This window comes from Parambassis ranga, unplaced genomic scaffold (genome assembly GCF_900634625.1).
Source record: "Parambassis ranga unplaced genomic scaffold, fParRan2.1 scaffold_21_arrow_ctg1, whole genome shotgun sequence".
Taxonomy (NCBI): Eukaryota; Metazoa; Chordata; class Actinopteri; family Ambassidae; genus Parambassis; species Parambassis ranga.
In genome coordinates this window covers 4,104,258-4,124,286 of record NW_021144767.1, presented here as the reverse complement: position 1 = coordinate 4,124,286, position 20,029 = coordinate 4,104,258, and the positions used below count along the sequence as shown (strand labels likewise).

Genomic DNA, 20,029 nt, shown 5'->3' with positions numbered 1-20,029 from the left:
GTTTACATTGTCGTCACTCACCACCTTGGAGAAACACTCACGTAGTGTTGAATCCGCCTTTTGAGCTTCCCACAATTTAGTACGATTTACAGGGGGAAAAGAACCAGGAGGAGAAGTGTGCTTTGGGGCGGAGACTGCACGTGTGTCGGTCTGTCCCACCTCCTCCGGAGTCTCTCCCACCTGCTCAGAGACATCATTAGTGACAAGGGTAGCAAACAAATCATCCCCCAATATGATTTCATTATCACTTCTACGAGCTTGAGCTCGAGTAATTGCACATACTGGAAACGTGTCATCTGGAGTTTCATTCGATTTATCTTCAGTAACCACAGGAGAATCTAGAATTTCTAGACTAGGCATTACCTTCCCTCCCGCAATGTCATTACACAGGAGCATCGTTACTCCCTTCACGGGGAGTGCAGGACAAACTGCAACAGGGAATTTTCCTGAAATTAAATCCGACTTTAGATGCACGAAATGCACTGCTCGGGGCACGTATTTCATTTCAACCCCCTGAATGACGGCGCTGTAGCCAGCGGCCGACAATTTAGAGAAAGCTAGACAACCTGCGATAATCAAAGATTGAGAACCTCCCGTGTCGCGGAGTATGCGTACCGGATGCTGATCCTCCGGGGATCCAGTAAGTGACACAAAACCATCCATCAAAAATGGCTTGAAACAAGCATCAGGCCGTCCATCAGAATTTGGTTCCTCAGCAATCGGAGCTCTAGTTATGAGTGAAACCGCTTTCACATGCTGCGACTGAGTTGTGCGCTCTTTTCGTTTGAGCGTTAAACAGTTTGCAATCACATGCCCTACTTGGTGACAATAGAAACATTCTCTTACTTCTTTATCAGAATGTGGCTTTTTGTAGCTAAACGAGGCACCGGCAGTGCGGGGCCTATCAGACTCAGCAGCGGAATACTTGTGAGTAAGTTTAAACTCTTCTGCTAACATAGCAGCGGCAGCGAGTGTATTTGCTTTCTGTTCGTTAATATACACAACAATACGTTCAGGCAAACAACGCTTAAACTCCTCAAGCAGTATTAACTCTCTCACAGAGGCAAAATCATGTACATCTGCTGAGGCACACCACCTATCGAAAAGTGAACTCTTCTCTCTGGCAAATTCTAAATACGATTGTGTAAGAACATGTCTGTGATTTCGGAATTTTTGTCTGTATGCCTCTGGCACTAGTTCATAAGCTTTTAGCACAGCAGCTTTGACAACCTTGTAATTCATACTGTCGTTCAGAGAGAGTGCAGTCACAACTTCCTGTGCTTTGCCATTTAATTTGCATTGCAGCAGGAGCGTCCAAAATTCTTCCGGCCACTGTAATCCAACAGCAATTCGTTCAAAGGTAGAAAAGTAGCAATCTACCTCAGCTTCTCTGAAGGCAGGCACTAAAGCAATATACTTGGTTATATCAAATGCAGTAGGAGGGTGAATGGGAAGAGACATACCCGAATCAATGGCTGGCGCGGGCAACACCGCCCGGTTCTGAGCTTCCACCTCGACTTGGCGCAGCCGCACAGCTTTGTCAGCCTCGACTTGCATCCTCCTCAACTCCAGTTCAAAGTGCCGTTCCTCTGTTTTCTGTTGAGCCTCCAGCTGCAGCCTAGCCAGGCGCATTTTTAGCCGGGCTTGCACACGGGAACTCACACTGCTTTCTGGGGAGTGAGGGTCAAAACGAGGAATCGTGAAGGGAGTATAACTCACCTCCACCTTACCGCTCACCGGGGCAGCATTCGGGGTAGCAGTAGCGTCTGCCACCTGCTCACAGCTACCAGCCTCGTCACTCTGCTGTGCAGACATGACGGTCTCGGCCACAGGCTCACCCTGCGCCGGCAGAAGGAGTCTCAATTCCACCAATTTGTTTATAATCAAACCTTTTATATCACGCTTTATTATTTGTTTAGGGTGCGTGATATTAAGAACTGCAGCAATTTTGATCAAGTTCTCCTTCTTAAATGTTTCCAATTGCTCTACAGAAGGAGCGCTAAGGAAATGAGCAATTTCCTCTGACGCCATTCTAGTTTGCACACACAAGCGGAAGCAACTGCACTCACTCAACTAATAATCACACCACTGTTTAATCAGAAAACAACCAGGTAATTCATATGATCCAAAAAGGACGAGCCCCCATTTGTTACAACCCTCCGCTAGGGGAGAGAGGGTTGAGAACATTGACCAATCAGGACAAAGAGATTGGTTTAAAGTTGTTTACTGATTATTCAGCAAGTGATTATAATAACCAAGAATTTAACACATTACAATAATTTACAATACAAAAGGAAACGAAAAGTGGACAGGAACCCTGTCAAAGCCGTATAAGGTAAATCAAACAAAAGAACAAACAAAAGAACACACCTGATTACGGTAACAGGTGGAATAAAACAGGCCACTAAATAATCGGCCGGTGGAAGGTAAAATAAATACAATGCAACACTTTTTTATACGGATAAACTAACACAAATAGTACCAGAACGAAAAATCACAACCACGAGGTTGGAATTACATACTAAGACTTTCAACAAAAAGGGACCGCGTACCAAAAGGATTCACACAGAAGCGGTTTCCACAAAACAAGTTGCAAATGAACGTACAAATGAGGCGAACTCAATTAACCAGTTCTTACTGTTCCACACAACAAGCAAGCAATCGAATAAGCTATGCCAGAGAGAGAGAGGGGGAGAGAACTCATGCCAAACAGGGCTCCAAGTCTTTTCCCGTCGGTGTGTCGTTTCCGTCGCCTTTTCAATGGGCTTCCTGAAGTGCAGCCTGGTGATTGGTTGAGGAGCAACCCAATCACGCAGCGTCAGGTCTTCAGTCCCCCAATCCATGCAGCTCCAGCTCAGCCTGTTCAGTGTCCATTCATTAGGTTCACACATACAATCCACAAATCATACAAACGGCCCGGGGGCCGTAACATATTAATGTTTAGAATTTATTAGGTTTTATTTTTATTTTACACTTACTACTTTACCTTTTTTTATATTTGTAACCTGTTTTTTGAGTATACATGGAGCACCTGGAATGAAAGCAATTTCCCCCTGGGATCAATAAAGTATTTCTGATTCTGATTCTGAAATGCAAGCATAAATGCATGTTACACCGTGTGGGCGGGGCACCGTCATGAAGTTGACCCTTCGCCACCATAGAGAAAGCTGCTGTGTTTCTTGATTTGTTCATCCTACCTGCCTCTTACTCTATCATGACATCAGCCCCTGTGCACCTTTTAAAACCCCCAAATCATCTGGCTCAGCAGCGCCCCCTGGAATGAGATCTGAGTCCCCGTTTGACCTACAGACATGAAAATTGGTACACATACGTATCACCTCTAGACGAGAAAAAAAGTCTCTTGGAGGTATCCTCTAAAACGCACAGGAAGTCCTGCATTGATCAGGAGGTGGTTTCGCTGATACCAGTCCACAAAGTTCTGCGTCAGTCCTCTGTACTCTGTGTCGTCGTTGTCAGTGATGAAACCAACAATCGCAGTGTTGTTAGAGAACTTCTGCAGCACACAGCCGTCAGTGTTGTTTCTGAAGACCCACAGTTCTGGGCTCTCACATATTGTTCAGATTCAGATTCAGATTCAAAAAATTTTATTTGTCTCTAAGTGAGCAGCTTGAAATATAAGACACAGTAAAAGAAGACAGAAAATCAACCAAAATCATAACAACAATTTTCGATCTGTAATTAATTTGCCCAGATCAGTAATCGATAGGTCAGTCCGGCCTCAGTGAGCATTCGTCCCTTGCAGGTGCATAGAGATCCTTCGACATCTCTTCCAGCTTGACAGATATTCCTTCCATTGAGATCTTCAAATGGTCGGACTGTCTTCCGATGTTGTCCACCTGCTTCCAGCCCTCTCCGGAGCGGGCTGAGATGTTGCAGATCAGCCCTTCCATCCGGTCCATCTTCTGATGTAATTCTGAGATCCGAGGTCCCATGAGCCCAGGGTCTTGTTTTGTGTCCACGCTTAGTGGTAGTGCCAATTTGCCAGCAGCGGCTTTTCCAACTTTTCGGTACAGCAGGACAGCTCCCACGCAATTCAGAAGTATGCCTACTACCAATATCCAATAGATGAATAGATCCTCCACATCTTCTAGGGTCAGTGGCTGGAGACATACCAGACGCAAGGTTTCCCAGGAATCACGGACATATCCACCAGCAAATGTCCCTTCAGGGCAGAGGGGTTCTCCCGGTGATGTCTTTCTTTGTGAGAAAAATGTTTTCCAATGCACTGAGCGACCAATTTATTAGCTCCATGTCAAAAAAATCATCCCAAGGATAGCAAAGCAGGGTGTTCAGGGAATAAAAAGTCACAAAAATCACAGGACAGGACAAGAGAGAACAGAGCTGAGCAGAGCAGAGCGGGAGCAGTCAGAAACACATCTGCACTCCTTGAAGGACAGATAAGAACATGAACATGTAAGAACTAATTAGCTAACCAGGTCTAAATGCATTCACTAGTTAACTAGTGCAATGTTTTGCCTTACTAGTGCAAGAAAAAATATTTAATATTAAGAAATGTAACAAATGCTGAACTGGCATTCCATACAACACTGACATGAGGTCCACATTGTCCTGTAATGTATGACTTATGCAACAAATAACAATTTCACTTGTGCTTACACCAGAATCGGTCCCGTCAGGTGATATGAACAGGACCCCCCCCCCCTCAGGTTCGGACAATATGTATATAATAAGTCCTCTATAAAAACACATAAATTCATTAAGTATGTATTCTTTATGTGTATAGGACCACTGTCCTCTGTGGACTAGCAGATACTGATAGAGACTGATACCATCAAGGCCACAGCAACAGTAACTGTAATGTGAGGAACTGGAACCACTTCTTCATCTGAACCATGGGGATGCCAATTTATAACACCTGAAACCACCTCCACTGTCTGCACACACAGGAAGTCTTAATCAATGCTCTCTGTTTCAGTTAACCTGTTTGCACAGAATTATTCTCTATAACAACATGTGGAGCCCGGATAGCTCAGTCAGTAGTAGCTCAGTTAGTAGTAGTTATCCAAACACAGTTTTCATTTATGTCCAATGTTGAGCTAATATAATGAAACATCAATGTAATATCTGTTGATATATGATAACCACTACACTACATTAAACAATCATTAATCATTAACATCACATTAAAGTTTCATTTTCAGAAAATAGCAGCAGCAGCCTGTCCAGTTCGGATCAACACTGATTGTGAATCAGTTTCAGCTGCTGTTGTGCAAATGGAACAGACAACAGGTGGAAATGAGAGGCAGTTATCAAGACAGCCCCTATAAAGGAGAGGTTCTGCTTCTCAGGAGGGTCACACCCTAATACAAGACCACTTCCTGTTATGCAACAAATACACTTTATGATTCAATGTTGAGCTAATGCCACAGCCACAAAAAGACATATCTAGACATGGAGGACAGTCTCCTCATGGAGGACAGTCTCCTCATGGAGGACAGTCTCCTCATGGAGGACAGTGATATGCAAAGTGTTCAATCTTTGTTGACACAGTTAGAAGAAATCTTTGTTCATATCTTTACCAATGTCAAACTAAGAAGAACATGTGCTTTGTGTTGTTCTTCCACCGACTGAATCATGAAAAATAAGAGGTCACACATGGCTCGTTGGTCTAGGGGTATGATTCTCGCTTAGGGTGCGAGAGGTCCCGGGTTCAAATCCCGGACGAGCCCTGATGTGTAACTGTATTCTGTTGGAGACCAACTCCTTGTTGTTGACTCTTTTCAGTTCCTCTCTAACTACCACACAGCTTTACAAAGCTAACAAAGTTCTATTCAGACTCATCCCAATCCAGAGCAGTTGTTCCACAGTAACACCTGCAGGAGGACGTCATCACCCAGTATGTGACCTGCACTGTGAGCTGTAAGGTCTTATACAGACAGGTGTGTGTCTTTCCTCATCAAGTCCAATCAGTATCATCAAAGACAGCTGGACTCAGATGAAGGTGTAGAACCATCTGAAGGACGATCAGAAGAAATGGACGCACCTGAGTTCAATATATGAGAGTCACAGCAAAGGCTCTGATACTTAGGACCATGTCATATTTCACTTTGTCTTTTTAATACATCTGCAAACATGTCAACAACTCTGTGTGTTTCTGTCAGTATGGGGAGCTGTGTGGACATGAATGAGGAAAAATGAACTTCAATGATTTTAGCAAATGGCTGCAATATAACAAAGTGAAACATTTAAGGGGGTCTGAATACTTCCTGCACCCACTGTACACATAACAAATGAATGTGACTGAAACAACAGCTCTGTGTGTAATATAAATATACAAACTAATGTGATTTGATCAGAAAATTTTAAAAGACATTGTCTAAACAGGAACAGTTGAAGCACAGCTTGCAGCCCCTGTATCTCAGGCTTCTCAGCTTCTCTTCAGATGTTTGGACGTTTCTGCTGGAACCTCTCATTTAATGACTCACATTTAGAACTTCTGACTGTATGTGGAGGAGGGATTGATTTTGGAATGAGGAAGCTGCAGCCTGGGATTCCACCACTAGATGTCAGCATTGCACAGCATTGGTGGTTCAGTTCAGATTGAGAGAATGCAAAGAGTGTGCAAAGCTGTCATCAAAGCAAAAGCTGGCTGCTTGGAAGAATGTCAAACATCAAACATATTCTGCTTGGTTTAACACTTGTTTGTTTGTTCACTACATCATTCCACATGTGTTCCTTCATAGCTCTGATGTCTTCAGGATGAATCTACAATGTAGAAAGTCATAAAAACAAAGACAAACCACTGAGTGACTTTTGACTGGTACATTTAAAATTTCATCATATGTCCTAACCAGCAGGGGGAGCACTGATCATAAACTCTCTGTCTCACATGTTATTGTCATGTGTTTTTATGGAAGATGATGCTGACTGTTGTTTTCTTGCTTCTCTCTGTAAACAGCTTGTAAACAGCAGCTTCCCTGAGGGGAAGCTAATAAATGATGCTGTAACCTCTGGGACTTGATCTGCTGGGTGTGAGTCCACTACATTATCCATCCATCCTCATCCATCCAGCTACACCTTCCCTGTTAAAATGCAGGCTGGAGGATGCGGGCATCGATCCCGCTACCTCTCACATGCTAAGCGAGCACTCTACCATTTTAGCTAATCCCCCTTGTACAAAGGATCAATTGCAAGTCAATCAGGACTCACTGCACTACATGAAGTGTACTAGTGAACTATTGGAAGCATCAGACTTTTAATCTGAGGGTCCAGGGTTCAAGTCCCTGTTTGGGCAGAACACTTTGTACTCCCTCTTGCTTGTACACCCCTTCCCTCTCTGTTAATGTGCTTGGACAGAGCTCTGTGAACAGCCAGCCTCTTTGTGTCTTGCCCTCCTTGTGCAAGGTGTCAATGGTCATCTTTTGGGCAACTGTCAAGTCAGCAGTCTTCCTGTGGTTGTGCAGCCTACAGAACTAGACTGAGACCATTTAAAGGCCTTTGCAGGTGTTTTGTTCATTATCTGGTTAGAGTGGCTCCAGGTGTCTTATATTATTATTATTATTATTATTATTATTATTATTATTATTGAACCTTTTCACATATTCTCATTTCCTGACCTACTGAATGTGGGTTTTCCATTAATGCCTACAGCTGGACCAATGCACAGACTGTGGACTTCTCCATAGACTAATCTGTGTAGATAGGACACCAGTACTACTGTCCAAACTGTCTTAAGTTGGAATGTTTATGACACCATCAACTGATGATCCTGTGTCAGGACGTTGACCTTAAAATATGAAACGACGAGGATGGGATTCGAACCCACGCGTGCAGAGCACAATGGATTAGCAGTCCATCGCCTTAACCACTCGGCCACCTCGTCTGTCTGATAAACATGTTTTCACGGCTTCGAGCGAAAATATGCTGCAAAACTTGAACAAGGTCACAGCTTTTGCCTTAAACATAAGCATCTTGACAAACTTTGACAAACATTGAAGGCCAGTTTTTGGAGTAGTTGTTTGGTTTCTCCATTGTACAGATCAGAGCATGCCTCACTGCACTGGACTGCACATATTCAGGGGTGGCAGTAACTATTGTAATTAAGTAGTTTTTCTGGGTACTTGTACTTTATTTTTAAGCCAGTACTTTTACTTGTACTTAAGTACAAATGTAACAAAATAATGTACTTCGCTATTTTTAACATCACAATTTGTTACTGAGTACACTTATTATTTTGAATAATGACCGGCCTTTTCTTAACCAATAAAGATACCAGTTACAAACTGACCAACATGGCTGACATTTGACTGACTGACAGACAGTCCGTCCTATGACAGCCAGGTGCACGGTCACTGAAGGGGACATCTGATTGGACCCTTGGACCTGATATAAAAACCGTGTGGCGCGAACGACGGTCAGACCCTCCTTCATCAGCTTATGAGAGGTAAGACGCGGTTTGCTCCTCCTGCTTGTTGTTAGCTTCCTAGCTTAACATGTTCATGTTGATAATGTTGCTACATGTTTAAAAACGTGTCATACATTGGTGTTATTGTGCAGTGTGGAGATAATGTGGATGTGCTGTGTGTATTTGTCCAATAACCTGCTCTGCTGTGAGTCTAATGGTTGGCCTGTTGAACATGTGCTGCTGTTTCAAATGTGCTGAGCTCTGTTGATGGAATGTTCTGGAAGAAATGTCTCTTAAAGCTCTTCTCATGGTGCTGGCTGCTTTTTGGAGGTTATGGTGTGTTTTACAAACGGTCTGTGTCGTGCTGGTTTGTACAGACAGGCGTGGCTGCTAGCGGGTGGCTGCTAGCCTGCGGCTGCTAGCCTACTAATGGAAATGTACTGTGGCTTATGTTAATCAGGTGCTAAATGGAGCAGGGCTCATTCATTTTAACAGTGAACTGAGAATATAAGCATTGCTTAATATTGCTGAAGCTCTGTAATGATGTGGCAGTTTCATGCTGTCTTCTCTCTGCATATTGCTAATATTAAATTAAATTAATTCAACTTAATTTAAATGATTAAAGTAGTTAGTGTGTTTTGCTGCATGTGAAAGGCTAACAGGGTCAGTGAGTCCTAATCATGTGTGGTTTCATATTAATGTGCTGCTTTGGTGCTATAATGCTCCCAATGAATGAAGTTGTGTGGGACAGTGTAAAAGCATCAGTGCAGCTGTGACTAAATGACTGTGGTCTGCCATGTTTGGTTACTGTGGTTAGTGCAGTGTGTTGTGACTGAAAGTGTAATAAGGAGAGGCCATAGATGATGAGTGCTGTGTTAAAGCACACTGTCATCACCTTGGTAGCATTAATATGAGGGACAGCCTTTTTACTAATTGACAGATGTAGTTCTTGTGTGTGTTGCGGCAGCGGCAGGAGTGCCGAATTCACATTTAAATGTAAGTAAAGAGCAGTAGTTGGAGAGTTTTAAAATGCTAGTAGCATTTAAAAAAATGAGTTTTGTATTTACAAACATGACGTCCTGTTGATACGAGGCGCTGTAAACTAAACGCTTTGATTGGATGTTGTTTCTTGTTGTTTACTGTAGTATAGTATAAAGTATAGTTCACGTGAGGAGCAATATTATGGTTATTATATCAAACGGTCATTCTGCCTGTTGGCATTTTGTTGTAGGAGGAGCAGAGAGAAACAGAGAGAGAGGAGAGAGAGGAGAGAGAGGAGAGAGAGGAGAGAGAGGGAGGGAGAGAGAGAGAGAGAGGGAGAGAGAGAGAGAGAGAGGGAGAGAGAGGGAGGGAGGGAGAGAGAGGAGAGAGAGGGAGGGAGAGAGGAGAGGGAGAGAGAGGGAGGGAGAGAGGAGAGAGAGACAGAGAGGAGACAGAGAGAGAGGGAGAGGAGAGAGGGAGGGAGAGAGAGAGAGGGAGAGAGAGAGGAGAGGGAGAGAGAGGGAGGGAGAGACAGGAGAGAGAGAGGGGGAGAGAGAGAGAGGGAGAGAGAGAGAGAGAGGAGAGAGAGAGAGAGAGGGAGAGGGGAGGGAGGAGAGACAGGAGAGAGAGGATGAGAGAGAGAGGGAGGGTGGAGGGGGGAGAGAGGAGAGCGGGGAGAGAGAGAGGAGAGGCTGAGTCCTGGGAGGGCGGAGAGGAGAGAGAGGGAAGACGGAGAGAGAGGGAGAGGGATGAGGAGGGAGAGGAAGAGAGAGAGACAGGAGCGGCGAGGGGAGGGAGATGAGAGAGAGATAGGGAGAGAGAGACAGGATGGGGAGAGAGGGAGAGCAGGAGAGAGAGATGGGGAGGCGAGATGAGAGATGAGGGAGAGAGAGAGGAGAGAGGGGAGAGAGAAGGGAGGGAGGGAGAGAGGGGGGGAGAGAGAGAAAGGGAGGGAGGGAGAGGGGGGGAGAGAGAGAGAGGGGGGGAGAGACAGGAGAGAGAGAGGGAGGGAGAGAGAGAGAGAGGGAGAGAGAGACAGGAGAGAGAGAGGGGAGAGACAGGAGAGAGAGAGGGGAGAGAGAGAGAGAGAGAGGGAGGAGAGAGAGGGAGAGAGAGAAAGGGAGGGAGGGAGAGGGGGGGAGAGAGAGAAAGGGAGGGAGGGAGAGGGGGGGAGAGAGAGAGAGACAAGTCATGTTACAAGTTGGGAGGCTCAGGCATTATTTTATATCTGTCATGTCAAAGTTGATCCAAAATATTGAGTTGGAGTTATTAGTGTTTGTATTGCAGCAGTTTTAAATGGTGTTTTCCACTTAGAGCCATTAACTCCTATTATAATACTACATTATAATATCAGAGCCATAACAACATGGAATCATGCATTTCTTAATGTAAGGGTTTCATTTGTGAGGACATGTCAAAGTTCATGATCATAAATTCAGCTTCACATTCTTCATTTCACTGCTTCTAAGACAAAAACATGTTCTGACCTGAAATCACAGTCAGTGATTCAAATGAAAGTGAAACATCATCAACATTTAAAGCACAAAGTTGAAGCTGCTGTCACTTCCACACACTCTGCTTCTACACACAGCACAGACTCACTGAGGAACCATGATCCAACCAGAACCCAAACCCAGCATGTAGAGGCTGAGTGAATGTGGTGCTGAAGGTGTGGAGGTGGATCAGTGTGTCAGAGGAGACTCTGTAGAAGGACAGAGTGCCAGCAGGACAGTCCACATACACTGCTGCTCTGTGAGAGACAGAGGAGGAGGGGATGGATGTTTCTCTGTTATTGTGCCAGACAGAGTAACCACCATCAGTGCAGATCAGCCTCCAGGACTGATTGTTTCCTCCAAACCAGCAGTCATCACTGCCTCCTTTCCTTCTGATTCTTCTGTAACTCACTGATATATTAACCCCTCCTCTCCACTCGACCTCCCAGTAACAGCGACCAGTCAGAACATTTCTACACAGCAGCTGATAGTAGCAGTCAAATCTGTCTGGATGATCAGGATATGGCTGCTCCTCCTCCCACACACGTGTCACCTTCCTGTTGTTGTCAGACAGTTTGAGGTTTGTGTTCACTGAGTTTGTGTCGACTTCAAGTTGACAGAAATCTGATGGAGAGAAAAAGACACAGCTGCAGTTTATCATCTGACACATCTGATGGCTTCATTCTGTCTTTACTGACTGATGTGTTGTTCATTCATACAAAGTTTATCATCAGACTTTTTGTCACTAATATTTGAATGAACAAACACACAACTATCAGCTTTGTGTTCAAACACAAACTGGATATTTGCAGCAATGTGAGTAAAGACAGACGACACATTTAGAACATGAGAAGAACAGCAGCATCAACTGTATCATTGGATAAAGAGCATCATCCAAAAGCTCCTTCATCAGAGTCTGGAGGAGGATCTGGACTGAAAGACCAGACTCAGACCTCCTGATCTATCCTGATATTGTTCCACTGTTACTATTGTAAATACTTATTCCGCTTCTGTATTATTCTCCTTCTTCTGGACACATTTTCAGCAGAACTAGTCCCACAGCTTTAATGTGAGCAACCTGAAACTTTTACAGGACGTCCGGCTGTACCGGGACACCTGTGCTGTGACTTTTCTTTCCGTTCCGACGTACGGTTTTCACGTAAATCGCAAAAAACCAGTGGGCGAACGACATAGACGGTGAATGGGGAGAGAGAGAGAAAAAGGCAAAAGTCACAAAACCAGGAAGCCGAAAACTGAGGGAGCCGTTTCCATGGTAACCGTAACAGCAGCATCAACTGTATCATTGGATAAAGAGCATCATCCAAAAGCTCCATACAGGAACATACACAACTACACACAGACACACACACACTCACAGACACACAAACACACACACACACACACACACACACACACGCTGATTTTCAAAATAAAAGCCTCCAAATCATTACACACCTTACTAGGCCTGGTAAACTACACACAAGCCACCCAGAAATATGCAGACACACACTATACACACCTGCCAACACACAGACACACAAACATGGATTTTCAAAATAAAAGACCCTGCACAATAACAGGATATGGCTGACGTGTAGATTTTCAAAATAAAACACTTAAACATGTTTTAACATGCATTAGGGAGTGTCCCCAACCCACCCCCCCACACACACACACACTTACACAGACACACACTGATTTTCAAAATAAAAGCCTGTAATTCATTACACAGCTAACTAGCGCTAGCCACCCCTACAAATTATACATCAAATCGACCGGCTCGGTCAGGACTACTACCCTCTGAGGTTTGGTAGCGATCGGATAAACGGTGTTTGAAAAAAATCCAGAAAAACTGCGATCGACCCTCCCCACAGGCATCAAATCACTGTCAAACTTTGAAGGCATGGCGTTTGGGCATGCTTTCACACAGAACCTTCATTCAGTCTTCATTTAGGATTCCTCCATTCAGAATGAATGGAGAAGCTTGGGGCCTATTAAACCTTATATAAAACCAATCAGAAACACTGTAAAAGCATGAAATGTCATCAGTGGCATCTTTCACATCTGCCAGTGATCAGGAATGAGGTTTGGTGGTATATAATGGGGCGGACCGGCAGCAGAGTGTGGGTGAGCGTGCATTGGCCCACTCAAAATGTCTTGTGGAATTTTCTAGGTTATATATACAATAGTTATTTCTATTTTCTTTCCTGTTTGGTTCTTCTGTCCTTATGTTCCTTTCTTTGGTTGGGATTGTTGGTGCATTATCATTGAGGGTTCTTCCTGTAGAACAGACCTAAAGTCCAGTTCATATGTTCACTGGGCCGAAGCCTCTGTCATAAAATCAATAATGTCCTAATATGCCACCAGTACTGTTGTCCACAGGATGAAATCACACCTTTAAAAATGATTATTATTTAGATATATTTAACATTTCACCACAAGATGGCAGCAAACATGGTCAAACTCTCACCACCCTGTTTGCCAGTGATCTGTGTTTTTTTATTGCCCATTTCTAAAATGGCAAGTGTGAGTAAGAAAAGGAAGGTTGACAGCGAAGGCCGAAGTTTCAGGACAAGTGGAAATGGAAGAAGAATGTGAGGGCAAGACATCTTGCACATTGAAACCTGTGTTGGAGCCAGACCTGCCCCCTTTACTGCAGCTGAGAGCCCAGTCTCTTCCTTCTCATCAGAGGTCCCTCGTTAATCGCGGGGTTACGTTCCAAAAATAACCCGCAAAAGGTGAAATCCGTGAAGTGATGGGCTTTATTTTTTACAGTTATTCTAGATGCTTTAAGGCTGTGAAGCCCTCACTACACACTTTATACTCCTTTCTCTCCTGTTCAAACACTGTCCGAGTTCAAACCTTCATAAAAATAAGTCCAGTGTTACAGAATGAAACCAAAGCACAAAGCAAAATAAAAGGAAATATAATAACTGAAGATGGTTTGTGAAATGGAAGTTGTGGCGGCTGCACTAAAATGAATGATAAGTTAATGTGGTCTGTTCAGAGCTGTCAGTAAAAGCTTGTTTAACTGGTTTCGGCTGTCCCGCCTAACAAATGAAGAGATTGCTTCCAAAACGCTATAAATCCAGAAAAAAGTGTTTTCTTTCCAAAAAGGGTTTATATGAAACTTCTAGTTTTCATATAAACCCTCCGCCATGACAGTTGGAAAGCTGCCCCATGATTGGTTGAATGGAAATGCTGCATTGTGCTGAAAATCAGGGTGTTTGTAGCAGATTGGGAAAAAGGGAAGAAGCGGTGCAGGGAAACATGGCGGATAACGTGTTTTGTTACTAATTGATTACAAACTTTAAACAGAGACCCTGTGTGAAACTTATTTTGGTGGTAACTCGTTTTCTTAAACAGTGGCGTTTCTCGCCCTAACCCTAACCCTAATAATGCTGCTCACAGCTCAGTGTCTCAGTGTCTTCACTCTTCAGTCCATCAGTCCAGTCTGACCCTTTGGATGAGATTCTTTGTGTCTGAGTCCTGCCTGCTTTTGGACTGTGGAGCTGTTTCTTCCTGTGTTTGGACCTTTTCAACCCTTTGTGGTCTCTTATTGGATTTTGTCTTTTGTCTGCTTTGGTTGTCTCTGTTATGTCCCAGGCTGAGGGGAAACCCACACACAGCATGTCTGCACCTCCCCACTCGTCCCCACTCTCAGATCGGCAGCTACACAGGCTGGTTTCAGTGTTAGGCTGCAGTTCATGAACTCAGAGCTGAGCAGTGCCCAAACAAACACAGAGACACTACAACACACTAAAGCTCCCTAACAAGAGAAAAAAGGAAAACCAATGACAAAGCTGGAACCTAAAACTCCTGCTGGGGAGTAATAAACTCCAGTAAACACCAAAGAAATCCAACCGCCGAGGCTGCGCTACAACAGCTCTGATGGACTGATAGAACACTGACTCATGCACAATAACATGAGGAAAGACCGAGTCAAACTTACACTTCCTCAGCCCAGGTTTTAACCTCTGCTCTCCACCATGCTCCACCCTGCAGGAAGAAACACAGTCAGAATGATTTTCTAACCAACATGAGTCCAAACTGCTGAGCAACATGAAGCAGAGTTCCTCAGTTTGTCAGAGACACACAAACAGACTGAAACTCATCTGTGTCGACTCCAGAAGAGTCTCTCCTGATCTGCTCTGTGTTTATTCATGTCCTCCATTCTGTGAAATATTGCTCTCTGTCAGTGCTTTACTGTAAAATCCTCTTCATGCAGCAACAGTGTAGGTTTGATCTCAGCATTGTGCATTTATCCAAAGCAGCAAACAAGCCACACTGTCTCTGACTGTTTGTTCCTTTCACTCTATATGCAAACACAAGCCTGGTTCACATGTGTCATGGATGGAAGAGTTTCTGACACACTTCAAATAAATACATTCACTCATGTCTGTGTGTAGTTTTTACAGTGATAATATTGTAGTGTCTCCCTGCTCTCTGTCTCTGACTGAAGGAACTCCTCCTTCTACCATTGTGTTGTTGTCTCCTCTGAAGCTTCACATATGGATTGTTTCAGGAACATTTGTTTGTGGAAATAATTCAGTGGTTCTTACAGCTGAGGACATTAATAAGTAGGGCATCATTTTGTATTTGATCTGCACTAAGTGTGACTGAAAATCAGTCTGTATGTATTTTGACATGAAGAACGTGTATAAAGAAAAGTGAAGTTAACATGATGGACACTTAATGATGGAGGAAGATGAACATCAGGGATCAGTGATTATTTCTTCTCTGCAGTTTCAGTCCATCCATCAACAGCTGTGGATATATGAGCTAAACTGACAGATTGAGGAGGACTCATGCTCTGTGGTCTCTGTGTACCTGAGAGTCTTCAGACTACAATCTGGACTGTTGAGTAAAGCAGACAGCAGCTTCACTCCTGAGTCTCCTGGATGATTGTAGCTCAGGTCCAGCTCTCTCAGATAGGAGGGGTTGGAGGTCAGAGCCGAGGCCAGAGAAGCACAGCCCTCCTGTGTGATCAGACAACCTGACAGACTGGAGGTACAAAACATGTCATGAACTCAAGAAGAAAGAAGGAAAATCCAACAGATCTTCAACATGAACATGAAGCAGAATTTAACTGATGATCAAAAAGCTGGATCCTGACCTGAGAGTCTTCAGTCTGCAGTCTGGACTCTCCAGTCCACGAGACAGCTGCTTCACTCCTGAATCCTGCAGGTCGTTATTATCCAGATCCAGCTCTCTCAGACTAGAGGACTGGGAGCTGAGGACTGAGGACAGAGCTTCACAGCTTCTCTCTGAGAGGTTACAGCTGCTCAGTCTGAGAAAAAAAAGAATGAACACAAAGTCAGTGTTTTATTGTTCATATAAAAATCAACCATGATTGAAATGGTTCATAAATCCACCTACAGAACTTTGTTGGAGGCTTTGACCACTGGCAGCAGCCTCAGAAGAGCCTCCTCTGAAGCAGAGTATTTCTTCAGGTCAAACACCTCCAGATCTTCTTCTGATGACAGTAAGATGAAGACCAGAGCTGACCACTGAGCAGGAGACAGTTTATCTGTGGAGAGACGTCCTGATCTCAGGGCCTGTTGGATCTTCTCCACTAGAGAACGATCATTCAGTTCATTCAGACAGTGGAACAGATTGATGCTTCTCTCTGCAGACACATTCTCACTGATCTTCTTCTTGATGTACTGGACTGTTTCCTGATTGATCTGTGAGCTACTTCCTGTCTGTGTCAGCAGGCCCCGTAGAAGAGTCTGATTGGTCTCCTGTGAAAGACCCAGGAGGAAGCGGAGGAACAAGTCCAGGTGTCCATTTGGACTCTGTAAGGACTTGTCCACAGCACTCTGGTGGAGGAGTTTTAGTTCAGGTTTGTCTCTAAAGACTTTAGATCTCACAGGTGTTCTTTGTTGTTCCAGCAGGTTGACAGCAGAGCTGATGAAGGTCAGATGGACATGAAGAGCAGCCAGAAACTCCTGAACACTCAGATGGATGAAGCAGAACACCTTGTCCTGGTACAGGCCTCTCTCCTCTTTAAAGACCTGTGTGAACACTCCTGAGTACACTGAGGCTGCTCTGATATCGATGCCACACTCTGTCAGGTCTGACTCATAGAAGATCAGGTTTCCTTTCTGCAGCTGATCAAAAGCCAGTTTTCCCAGAGACTGGATCATCTCCCTGCTCTCTGGACTCCACTGTGGATCTGTCTCAGCTCCTCCATCATACTTGATCTTCTTCACTTTGGTCTGAACCACCAGGAAGTGGATGTACATCTCAGTCAGGGTCTTGGGCAGCTCTCCTCCCTCTCTGGTTTCCAACATGTCCTCCAGAACTGTAGCAGTGATCCAGCAGAAGACTGGGATGTGGCACATGATGTGGAGGCTTCGTGATGTCTTGATGTGGGAGATGATCCTGCTGGCCTGCTCCTCCTCTCTGAACCTCTTCCTGAAGTACTCCTCCTTCTGTGGGTCAGTGAACCCTCTGACCTCTGTCACCACGTCCACACAGTCAGGAGGGATCTGATTGGCTGCTGCAGGTCGTGTGGTTATCCAAAGGCGAGCAGAGGGAAGCAGCTTCCCCCTGATGAGGTTTGTCAGCAGCACATCCACTGAGGTGGACTCTGTGACATCAGTCAGGATGTCATTGTTGTGGAAGTCCAGAGGAAGTCGACACTCATCCAGACCATCAAAGATGAAGACCACCTGGAGGCGCTGAAAGCTGCAGATTCCTGCCTCTTTGGTTTCAGTGAAGAAGTGATGAACAAGTTCCACCAAGCTGAACTTTCTCTCTCTCAGCACATTCAGCTCTCTGAAAGTCAATGGAAATGTGAACTGGATGTCCTGGTTGGCTTTGTTTTCAGCCCAGTCCAGAGTGAACTTCTGTGTTAGGACTGTTTTCCCGATGCCAGCCACTCCCTTTGTCATCACTGTTCTGATTGGTTCCTGTCTTCCAGGTGAGCCTTTAAAGATGCCTTCTGGTCTGATGCTTGTTTCTGGTCTGTGTGCTTTCCTGGATGCTGCTTCAATCTGTCTGACCTCATGTTCCTCATTGACCTCTGCAGTTCCTCCCTCTGTGATGTAGAGCTCTGTGTAGATCTGGTTCAGAAGGGTCGGCTCTCCTGCTTTAGCGATCCCCTCAAACACACACTGGAACTTCTTCCTCAGGTTAGACTTGAGTTTACGTCCACACTCTGCAGCAGGAGTTCCTGAACAAACAATAAATGTCATTAATAAGTGAACGCTACAATAAATGTGTCAAATAAATATTTTCTGTCTCCATGAAATCTGTTCATCAGTTGTAGACAAACAGTTTGTGTTTTCAGTCAGAAGAATTCACAGATGTCTGCATCATATTAACAGCAGAGTGTGTAAATGTAAACTTCATTTCCTCTTTCCATCATGTTAAAGCTCTTCAAATCCTCTTACTGCTCTGCAGACGCTCAGCCAGCTCCTCCTGCTTCATCCTCCTCAGGAAGTGCACTGTGATCTGCACTAATGACTCTCTGCTGCTCCTCTGCTCTTCATCCTCCTCATCCTCCCTCTGACTCTCTGAGCATTCTGGGTAATCTGGACTCAGGAGCTTCTGGATCTTCTTCAGCTCATCCTTCACAAACCTGACAATGTTCTCCTCCAGCAGCTGGAACAGAACAACAGAGTATAAACTCTCAGACTTTGAGGAGCAGAATAACAGTTTAGTGTTTCATGATATTACAGCTTATGTTCATACATGTATTACTTGAATCTACAACATTAGATATGAAGTGTTGTGTATGCACAGCTGCTGTAGTTATAAGTATTACTACCACAGTTCTGTCTCTGTGAATGCTTGCTCAGGGGTCAGGCTCTGGGTCTCTGTAGAGCACCAGGACTGTTGTGTTGTAGTTAGAAGCTGTTTGTACTCACCATAAATATGGCGTCCTGAGCAGGAGTCTGAACACTGGGTTGCTGCAGTCTGTGACAGAAACATCAGCATTTAACAACACAATCACTTCACTAAGTGTTTTGATGTGTTTTCACTTTAAACAGATACACAACAGTCAACAGACTGCTGACAAACAAGCATTGTTGTATTAAAACTGAAAACTATCCCAACTCCACACATCCAGCTCATGTTGAACCTGTTGCTGCTGCTTTAATGACTGAAGCACAGCTTTAAGAGTTCCATTCCACTTCCACTGTCATCATATGTTCACATTGATTTAGACCAGGGGGGTTCAATTAAAGTCCCTGAGGTCCAGCTGTTCACATTTCCTCCAAGTCAAAGGTCTGAGCTGATGTCTAGCTTGTGTCTTATTAGCTTCCCCTATGTCCACAATATGTTTCAGTAATATCTATTGTCAGTTTTCAATGCAGGAAATGTTTACCTGGGGCACAGCTAGCTCTGTTACCATGAATAAAAGTAGTCCCAGGCAAATACATTGAAGGCCTTTATTTCAGATTAAAGAAAACTGAAACCTCAGACTGAAATAAATACAAAGTGCAACAGTCAATGGACTGGTGAAGAAAATTAATTAATACACAAAATGTGTGTATTAAAAATGAAAACTATCCTGACTCCACACTGTTCAGCTGCATCCAGCAGGTTTGTAATTTGTTCTTCTTCACATATTCTGCTTTAATGGCTGCCAGCACAGCTGTAAGAGTTCAGTTAAATCTTCCACTCATCATGTTTGTATTGCTGTGTGTCAGTCATGATGTCAGTTTTAGCTACGGTCTGCTAACATGAATCTGTTAATGACAGACTGATTCACATTGAACTGAAGTATGGATCCTTTACTCGCCGTCAGCTAGTTTTAAGAGTTCAAATACACAGTATTGCTGTATTAGCCTAATGTACTAGCGGAGCATTGTCTGTTAGTATAATATTTACATACAGTGTATGAATCTATCATTTATTTAAATGTTTTATTACTGAAATGTCTTTCCATACTTTGTTTCAGTGGGCTGCCTTTCTAGTACAGTGAGGCAGCTGTTTAAGTCATGTTTATGCAGACATATAGAAGATTTTAAATGATTCATACACTTTGAAGCAGCACTGTAAATATGCATTACTCTGTGCTACAGATGCTCCAAACCATCAACCACCTGCAGAGCAAACAGACACATACAACCCCAAGAGTCCAGCAGAGCTCATCACAGCATGGAGACACTTCCAGAGTGATTCTTACCTTTGATCATCAGATGGCTGATCAGCT

The 20,029-nt window shown here is 44.1% G+C and overlaps 1 protein-coding gene and 2 non-coding genes across 3 annotated transcripts; 1 reads left to right on the top strand and 2 right to left on the bottom strand.

Moving 5' to 3' along the window:
- Nucleotides 1-407: 407 nt before the first annotated feature.
- On the bottom strand, nucleotides 408-18,489 carry LOC114429881 (NACHT, LRR and PYD domains-containing protein 12-like; the record flags this gene model as incomplete). Its single annotated transcript, XM_028398492.1, has 9 exons — nucleotides 408-428; nucleotides 1,381-1,670; nucleotides 1,731-1,839; nucleotides 10,970-11,484; nucleotides 14,813-14,859; nucleotides 15,691-15,864; nucleotides 15,977-16,150; nucleotides 16,240-18,040; nucleotides 18,261-18,489. Coding segments are annotated over 9 exons (3,360 nt in total), but the record flags the coding sequence as incomplete, so codon positions are not given.
- trnap-agg (transfer RNA proline (anticodon AGG)) lies at nucleotides 5,640-5,711 on the top strand. The gene has a single exon. It is a non-coding gene; the product is annotated as a tRNA-Pro (tRNA).
- Nucleotides 7,783-7,864, bottom strand: trnas-gcu (transfer RNA serine (anticodon GCU)). Its single transcript has one exon. It is a non-coding gene; the product is annotated as a tRNA-Ser (tRNA).
- Nucleotides 18,490-20,029: the final 1,540 nt, after the last annotated feature.